The 9,885-nt window shown below is 37.2% G+C and overlaps 1 protein-coding gene across 3 annotated transcripts in view; it reads left to right on the top strand.

Annotated features, from left to right (window-relative positions):
- The window catches only part of LOC106877803 (kynurenine formamidase), a 12,076-nt gene continuing 2,191 nt past the window's right edge, over window positions 1-9,885 (top strand). The window contains exons 1-9 of one of the 3 annotated variants that reach the window (XM_014926818.2): window positions 5-122; window positions 1,823-1,913; window positions 5,722-5,826; window positions 6,060-6,108; window positions 6,611-6,696; window positions 6,960-7,038; window positions 7,397-7,497; window positions 8,453-8,531; window positions 9,167-9,302. In XM_014926818.2, coding sequence (XP_014782304.1) covers window positions 75-122; window positions 1,823-1,913; window positions 5,722-5,826; window positions 6,060-6,108; window positions 6,611-6,696; window positions 6,960-7,038; window positions 7,397-7,497; window positions 8,453-8,531; window positions 9,167-9,302 — 774 coding nt within the window. In that variant the 5' untranslated portion in view covers window positions 5-74. Of the gene's footprint in view, window positions 123-1,822; window positions 1,914-3,900; window positions 4,091-4,921; window positions 5,013-5,721; window positions 5,827-6,059; window positions 6,109-6,610; window positions 6,697-6,959; window positions 7,039-7,396; window positions 7,498-8,452; window positions 8,532-9,166; window positions 9,303-9,885 lie in introns of those variants that run through there. The other 2 variants (XM_014926819.2, XM_052975457.1) reach the window with 2 other exon arrangements.

The following is a 9,885-nucleotide window of genomic DNA, read 5'->3' as shown; positions in this document are numbered from 1 at the left end:
CACACTCAAAAGTATTACAACTTCTATCTTCTGCTACAGTTAAACGTACAGTCGTCCGTCCACACAGATATTCAATGAAAATGGCAGCAGAATCAGAAAAATGGAAACTTTTTGACTTAAAGGTAAGAAGAGGAAGGCTGTAAAATGCAGTGGTTTTGGAAGGGATTTTCTTTGGCCCCTATTACAAATAGGCATTGACTTGTGAGCATTTAAAATAAAATGAGAAAGAGAGGATATAATAGTTTTTATTGTTTATCTTTTACTTGTTCCATTTGTTAGGCTGTGGCCATACTGGTGCACTGCCTTGAAGAATTTTTAACAGAAGGAATCAACTCCAGTATCTATCTATCTTTTTTTTTTTTAAGCCTGGTACTTATTCTATCAGCTTCTTTTGCTGAACTGCTAAGAAGACACTTGCTTAAGGTGCCATGCAGTGGGACTGAACCTGGAACCATGTGGTTGGGAAGCATACTGTCTTGCTTTTATATTTTTTTGCTGTTTCAAAACTAAAATCTTATTATGATATTTTAAAAAAGATACTGCTTTCTTACTGTTACAAAAACATTAGTTTTCCTGTTGCCACAAACAAAATTAAATATAAGCAAAGACAAAAAAAAGAGAAGATAGAAAATTCGGTAATGGGTGAATGTGCAGTTGGATTCTGGCACTGATGATGGAGCAAGAATTCCTGAAATATGCATATACACCCATTACCTATCTTTCCATCTTCAATCACATTATTTACATGAGACACATTCAGATATAAAACATTGTAACAAGTCACTGTTGACTCTAATTTCTATAGAAAATTTGTAGAGATAGCCGCAGGTGTAGCTGTGAGATAAGAAGCTTGCTTTTCAACCACATGGTTCTGGGTTCAGACCCGCTGTGCTGCACCTTGGGCAAGTGTCTTCTCTCTACACCCTCAGCCTGACCAAAGCCTTGTGAATGGATTTGGTTGATGGAAACTGAAAGAAGCTTGTGTATATACGTATATATATCTATGTGTGTGAGTCTTTGTGTCTGTGTTTGTTCCCCATCACTGCTTGACAACCGGTGTTGGTGTGTTTACATCTCTGTAACTTAATAGTTCAGCAAAAGAGACTGATAGAGTAAGTATTAGGCTTAAAAAATAAGTCCTGGGGTTGATTTCTTTGAATAAAACCCATTAAAGCAGTGCTCCAGCATGGCCACAGTCAAATAACTGAAACATGTAAAAGAATAAAGAAATAACCTTAAAAAGTGATTTAATAGTACTGCTAACATGGTGTGTGTGTGCTTGAGTGTGTGTGTTTGTGGGTGTGTGTGTGTTTGTGTGAATGTGTTTGAGTGTGTGTGTGTGTGTGTATGTATGTGTGAATGTGTATTTGAGTGTGTGCGTGTGTTTGGATGTTTAGCAGTCTAAAGAGTTGCATTTAGTTAAGTTAAAGGTGAGGTCTCTGGCAGGAACATGGATATTTAAGGTCAAAAAAATAATTCATGGAAACATGGATACAAATGGAAACAGTCTCTCTCTCTCTCTCTCTCACTCTCCTTTATTCCCTCTCTCTCTCTCACTTACTCTCCACTCGCTCTCTTACTCTCTTTCTTTCTGTCTCTCTTACTCACTCTCTCTCTGTCTCACTTACTCCCCACTCTCTCTTACTCTCTTTCTCTCTCTGTCTCACTCACTTACTCCCCACTCTTTCTCTTACTCACTCTTTCTCTTATTCTCTCTCTCACTTACTCCCCTCTCTCTCTCTTACTCACTCTCTCTATGTCTCTCTCACTTACTCCCCCCCCTCTCTCTCATTGTTTCAATAATATCTTTTCTTATATCCAGGAACTTGAAAGACAATATTCTTCGCTCGAATGGAGCCACCGAAAGACAACAATTGATGTGATGGCCACTTACATGGCATTTCTGAAAGAAAGTAAGACACGTACAATATTGTTGTTGTTGTTATTGTGTTTGTTCAATTTTCATTTTCACACCAGATGACCAAACGCATCGAGCAGAGACCATAAAGCCAGGTCTCGTCACTAGTGATGATGGTCTTTATGAAGTCTGGGCCATGGTTTGCACAGTCCAGCATGTCCTCAATGATTTCCATGTGGAGTTGTGTCTGCTGCTCCACCAGCACCTTAGGGACAAATTTGCTGACCCTCTCCACATGCATAAATCCTTTGTTAAAATGGAATGCAGAGGAGGATGACAACGATGATGATGCTGATAATAATGATGACAGTGATGAAGATGACAATGATGACACACAGAAACCAAAAATAATAATGACAGCATCTCTGAGTAATTAACTTCAGTGATTTAATTGTTTGGTAACTGAACTTTTGTTGTTGATATGTAGAGATGCTGTTTGCCATCATTGTTATCGTAGCTTGGCCTTTGTTCTTAGATTAATTGATGTTGTTAATAGCTTCGCTTAGAAACCTTGTGTGTCTTTTGTAGTTTTTGCTGGCAATAAATTCCTACCAATTTTTCTATAGATTCCTTGTTATGGTTGTTCATTGTTTTTATTAATGATTTTATTTATATATTTATTTATTTATTTAGAGCTTTGGAACAAATGCCTTGTGGTTTTTGTTCCATCTCTTTCCTTTCTGAGTTCAACTCCTACCAAGGTCAACTTTGCCTTTCATTCCTCCAGAGTTAATGAAATAAAGTACCAGTCAAGTACTTCGTTAGTTGATTTAATTGATTAGCTCTAACCCCACAAAATTACTGGCCTTGTGCCTAAATTAGAAACCATTATTATTATTGTTTTTGTTATTGAAGCTGATGTTATTTTTTTTTTATTATTATATCATCATCATCATCATCATCATCATCATCATCGTCATGGTTTTGAGAAGCCTCATTTCTCAAGATTGGTATTCAGGCAGTGTGTTACACATCCCAGGACCCCAATAATTACAGGTATAAACCTGAACTTGCAATCTGGAGAGAGTAACTGCAGATTTCTCAATAGTTCAGCGAAGGTATTCTCTTTATGCTAACATCCGCTGGGCATGTATGTAGGTATGCATGCCTTTTCTTTCCCTTTTTGATTTATGGTCAATTTTGACTGCCCAACGATTTCCTAACGAGGTTGTGGAGGAAAGTATCAGGATTTAACTGTCATCCTTCAAATCTTGAGACAGTTTTGTAGATTTTTATAGTCCTAGATATCATGTGTGTGTATGTATGTATGTATGTATGTATGTATGTATGTATAAATGTATGCAGTTACATGTGCATGTAGCAACACAAACATACACACATACACAGACAATTAAACAGTACTTAAGGTGGCCAAGCCGGCTGGTTATCTGAAAGGGTGAAACTTTATGGCAAGCAGACAATAAAACAACAATAAAATGAAGAATAAATTTAAAAGCAAAAACGAAAAACACAAGCAAAAAACAACAGAAGACCTCACAATAAATAAATTTAAAAAATGTTAATAACATATTATGGGGAATGTGTTAGGAATAAGTGGAGGATACTTAAAACTAAAACATGTGATAATGGGATCTTTTATTCATGTACTTCTTCTTCTTCTTCTTGTTAATCCTTTTATAAGATAACTAAAACCTTAATGTGTGAGGAGATGTGTAATGTGTGTGTGTGTGTGACATAAAACAGTTAATGTGTGTATAGTATGTATATATGTGAAAAGCATATAAACCAGTGTATGTGTGAGAGAGAGAGAGAGAGAGAGAGAGAGAGAAAGGAGATAGAGAGGAGAAAGAGAGAAGTGAGAGGGAAAGAGAGGAGAGAGAAAGACAGGACATATATAGTATGTGTGTGTATGTATATATATATGTGAATGAAGGGATATTAGTGTGTACAAATAAGGCTATTCACATATGACACAAAGCATAATTAGTGTATATATATGTATGTATATGTGTGTATATATGCATGCCTGGTAGCAGACATGGTGTGTAGGTGGCTGCTGTCCATCAGCCAATCTCTGATAAGACAGGGACAGCTAAGGTGTTTGGTGTTTTATCAAACTGCCGTCCCCCAACATTATTTATATTCACAGTGACTCTCACTGTCAGAATACAAACAATGGAATCAGAAAAATGGAGGAGTTTTGATTTGAAAGTAAGAGGAAGCACTTTGTAAAATACTCTGGGTTTCTTTTTTTGTTTTTTGCCCCATTACAAACAGACATTGATTTGATGTTGTTTTAAAAAAAGATATGATGGTACTTTTTAAAGTTAAAAAAAATTACATTGATTTCTTACAAGCAAAAATGACTGTTTCCTATCTATCTATCTATCTACATACACACATATATATATATATATATTTTTTATTATATGTATTTATTTTCTCCTAATTAACAAATAACTCGGACAAAATAAATTGGTTAATAGATTCGAGGGTAGCAAAGATCACAAAATGACTGTGGTGTAACTCCTGTTTATATATGTATACATATATATACATGTATACATATATATATACACACACACACACACACACACACGTGTGTGTGTGTGTGTGTGTGTGTGTGTGCGTGTGTGTCTGACCATGAGAAAAGATTACCTAACTTGGTGAAGGTTGACAACAAGAAGGGTGTCTGGTTGTAGAAAAATCATCTCACTGTAGAAACTCTGTCTTAATAAATTCCATCCAATCCATGCAAACATGGAAAAAAGGGAAGTGAAAATGATGATGGTGATGATGATGATGACAATGTTGTACCCATGTATAGAAATCTAAATAGTTGTATTAATTAAGTTGAAGGTAATGTCCGTGACAGGAACAGGACTATTTTAGGTCAAAAATGATGTACGGAAACATGGATACAGATGTAAACTCTCTCCCCCACTCTCTCTCTCTCTCTCTCTCTCTCTCTCTCTCTCTCTCTCTCTCCCTCTTTCTCTCCCTCTCTTTCATTATTTCAATAATCTCTTTTCTTGCATTCAGGAACTTGAAAGACAATATTCTCCCAGTCAATGGAACCACCGAATGACAGCATCCGAGGTGTTGACCTCACATGTAGAATTCATTAAAGAACGTAAGATCCACAGAATATTGTTGTTGTCATTCTTGTTGGTGGTATCAGTGGGGATGTCATTCTTGTTGCTGCGGCCATAGTTGTTATTGTTGTCGTCCTTGTCACCATTTCTAAGACACCATCTTATCTTAGAACCAACTCCTAATGCTGTTCGAGAAGCACGTCACAGAATTGAGATAATCATCCAGATGCTTCCCAGGGTCGTATTGCAGTCTGCCAATTGTAAATGGAATTCATAGATGAGTTCATGTTAGATAAGAACGGCTTCATGAGAGGGGCAGGAAACTACCTTGTCCTTCATAGTCTGTGATTCCTTTAACCAAAGGTCAAATAGCAAACCAAGGAACCCATCTTCTTCAGGACATGCTCTCTGTGTCTGCCTCTCCCTCCTCTCTCGTGTCTTTGGTCACACTGCTGTCCTTATAGCCACCATTTACATGGGAACATAGAAACTTCTGATAACACTGGACGACATTGCTAATGAGATGAGCAAATCATCTGATCTGATGTAACATCAACCTAGTTACAAAACCAACACGGTTTCGAATCTAAGCCTTGCTATATTATTATTGTCATTGATGATGACGACGACGACGACGACGATGATGAGAATGATGATGACGATGACAACAATGATAACAATGGCAATGGTATTGATGATGATGATGATGATGATGATGATCATTTTGGACATTTTCTGTTTTTCTAGAAAGTGCTGAGGCAAAATCTTGTATTGATTGCGAGTTGGGAATAAAGATTGGTGATGCCGAGAGACACAAGCTGGACATATTCGGCCAGAAGACTGCCGCCAAGGGTATGACAACCTTTTCTCATCTTATTCTAGAATGGTAAAAAAAAAAAAAATGTGAGATTCTGTCTAAGAACACAATTTCTCACTCTCTCTCTCTCCTTCTCTCTCTCTCTCTCTCTCTTTCTCTTTCTTTCTCTCTCTCTCACTCTCACACACACATCAAAAACTTGTCTTAGTCTCTCTTTTTCCTAATAAACACCCTAAAAACATAATTTATTTTACCCTTTTCTTTGCAGTGGCCCCTATCTTAGTCTATATCCATGGCGGTTACTGGCAACTTTTAGGGTGAGTAATGTTTTATTTATGTTTATCTTTCTGCATTAACTTTGGATATCTTTGTTGCTTATTTTGACTTTAATCACCTCATTTTAAACTGTATGGATAATACCGTACTTAATTCTGGTGCCTAAACTTAAGTACCATATTCACCTTGAATCTAAATTTCTTTATATATATATATATCATCATCATCCTCATAATCGATTAACGTCCGCTTTCCATGGACGATTTGACTGAGGACTGGTGCAACCAGATGGCTACACCAGGCTCCAATCTAATTATATATATATATATATATATGTGTGTGTATGTATGTATGTATGTATGTACGTATGTATGTATGTGTGTGTGTGTGTGTGTGTGTGTGTGTGTGTGTGTGTAGACAGATAGGTAGATACACACATATATATATATAGAGAGAGAGAGAGAAAGAGAGAAAGAGAGATAAACCAATTGAATTTTAATAAAATAAATAAAGTAATTAATTAGAGTTATCTAATTATTCCAGACGTGAATTATCATCATATATGGTTAAGCCTATCGTGAAAATGGGTGGAATCGTATGTCCAATCGGTTACAGCATTGCACCTCATGGTAAGTAATCAGACTTTTAATTTCTTTTTTTTTTTTCTTTGATGAGGACGGGGGTGAGGAAGGTCAGGAATTTTGTTTTTTTTAAAATAAAAACATTGTTTCATAAAGGGTTCCATGGACGAACCACTGGTTCACTGCATTTAGAAATGATGTGAGTAGGGGAGGGAGCAGGAACGTGTGTGTGTGTGTGTGTAAAACATGTATCACTCGCGAAATTGCTGTTATGTCTAATGGATAATTTAATATTTGAAATGTTTATTAAGGAACCATGGAGCAAATTGTTGAAGAGGTGAAGAAGAGCGTCGCTTATGTCTTGAAATTGGCCAAGGATCGTGGATCAAGGTGGGTTCATTCTGGTGAATCCAGCATTTAACGTTGGACATATTTCACACATACTTACATATGTATCAATCTATTTGTCTATGCATGTATGTATCTATCTATCTATCTCTAAATATATGCAACCACACACACACACACACACAGTGACACCCCCCACCACACACACACATTCTTCCCTGCTCATGGATCGCAAGAATCATTACATCAGTGGACATATGAATATCTTTTATTTTTTTTTATTTTGTGTGCCATAACATCTAGACATTGTACCACTCAACTGGTTCAGGTTGTGAGTGTACGCATCCAGTTATTTAAATCTTTCATGAATTAATAGAATTGTTAATATCCGTAATTTCAGAGGTGTGTATGTGTGTGGACATTCTGCAGGAGGTCACTTGGCAGCCATGATGCTCACTGTCGACTGGCAAGCAGAAGGTGTTGATTCTTCTTTATTCAAGGGTAAGAGAAGGGATTTTTATTTTGTCCCCTTACTTTTATGACAGTTCATAAAAGGAGTCATTGTTGTCATCATCATCATCATCATCATTGTTGTCACCATTCTAATGTCCACCTTCCAAAACTTGCACAGGTTAGATGGAATTCTTTGAGGCAGATTTTTTTACTGCCAGATGCCCTTTCAATTGCCAACTCTTACTTGTTTTCAAGTTTGCTCAGATTTTCCCCTGGCCACACATGTTTTCCATGCAAGATTGGAAATGAGCCAAGCTTGTTTGCTGCCATTATGCAATGCCAAGACAATGTCAGGACAAAAGAGCACGCATATATACATATACACGCATATAAACACACACACACATGCACAAGCATAGACACACACATACTCACAAACACACACACACACACCACACCACATCACACATACACACATATGCAAAACCATACATGTATGATGGGCTTCAATCAGTTTTTGTCTACGAACTCCATTCACAATGCTTTAGTTGGCCCAGGGCAATAACAGACAACACTTGCTCAAGGTGCCACGTGGTGGAATTGAACACCAAAACACGTTTGTGAAGCAAGCTTCTTAACCACTGTGCTTGAGTATACAATGGAATGGAAAAGTAAGTGTTAAAACAGTGATGATGACAATGGCTTCAACACTGACAATCTGTTTATGTGAAAAGTATTTACGACACATTTAATGTCAGCATGGTGGGTACTTATGATGGGAGAGCTAAAGTAGGAGAGCTTGTTACTATTTACATACCTGACATACTTGAAACAAAATCTTAAACACTAGATACAGGCTTTTACAGGAATGGTAGGCTAGAGCTGTAGTGCTACTCCTATAGCCATTAATTTGAGAAACTTAGAAAATGCTAGTGATGATGATGATGATGGTAGTGGTGATGATGATGGTGAAGATGACAACGACTATGATCCAATATTTCAGGTGTCTTCCCAGTGAGCGGTGTCTATGACCTTCGACCTCTTGTGCAAACAAGCGTCAACAAACCTCTTAAAATGACTGAGTAAGTACGAAAGCTGTTATTTAAAGTTTTGTATCTATTACTGGGGTGGGAATGGGTGAGGCGGGGGTGGGTGGGGCGGAAGTGTGACGCTACATTTTGTCTACTGGCACACTAGTGTAAGGTGAACGTGTATCACCCTGGGTCTATTGTCACACTGTAGTAGGATAGGTTTGTGGCACACTGTAGGGGATGTGCCACACTCCAGTAAGACAAGGTTGTGGCACACTATAGTCCAAGGTAAAAGCATGTGGACAAGGAGCTGTGCTGTCTAAAGACACTGGCACACCAAAATATTCATAGACACAATATGCTTATGAAATGATTTTCTCTCAGACAAAAACTACAGTATCAAATCTTTCAATGGTGTGTAAACATCAAATATGATACATAAATGGTATTACAATTTAGTTTTGTTTCAGTTGCATACATCAAGTTTTTAGCAGATTTTTAATGTCCAAACTCAAAAAGGATTCATTTGATTCGATCTAGTTTCAGCTAATGAACTGTGGCCATGCTACAGCACCCCTACAACCTTCCTCTGTGAACCCCGCTGAGTGTCTACTCAATCAACATTTCTAATTATTATTTTTTTTTTAAGTTCATTATTTTTTTTGTTTATTCGTTTATTTGTACAGAGAGTCTGCCCAGCAAATCAGTCCTGCATTTTTGACAAAGAACATAATCAAGTTCAACAGAAACCGTGTCATTAAAATGTTTATTGCAGAATATGATTCTGAAGAATTCCATCGTCAAGGTGAAGAATTCTACAATGTAAGCACTAGTTTCAGCATCTTTCATCCTTCTTCATATGTATGCATAAAAATATGTATGTATGTACTCTCAGAGTGGTTGGCGTTAGGAAGGGCATCCAGCTGTAGAAACTCTGCCAAATCAGATTGGAGCCTGGTGTTGCCATCCGGTTTCACCAGTCCTCAGTCAAATCGTCCAACCCATGCTAGCATGGAAAGCGGACGTTAAACGATGATGATGACGATGATGTATGTACATACGTATGTACATACGTACGTATGTATGTATGTATGTATGTATGTATGTATGTATGTATGTATGTACAAGGGAGTACCCAAAAGAAACCAGAATTTTGCAATATTCTTTTTCTCACTTAGTTTTACATGTTTACACTTTTATCACCTTCAAAATATTCTCTCCATTCGAAGCCCTGCATTGTCTGCTGTTCAAAGCTGTCCTGGAACTCTTGCAAATTGATGCCTTTGAATGCCTCCATTTTTTTTCTATTCACTTCTTCAAGATCTACAAATTCCTTAGCACCAGCTTTCGTCACCAGTGATGACCTTGACATATATACGTGCATATTCATATATATATATATATA

This window comes from Octopus bimaculoides, chromosome 21 (genome assembly GCF_001194135.2).
Source record: "Octopus bimaculoides isolate UCB-OBI-ISO-001 chromosome 21, ASM119413v2, whole genome shotgun sequence".
Taxonomy (NCBI): domain Eukaryota; kingdom Metazoa; phylum Mollusca; class Cephalopoda; order Octopoda; family Octopodidae; genus Octopus; species Octopus bimaculoides.
This window is presented reverse-complemented; position numbering and strand designations above follow the sequence as displayed.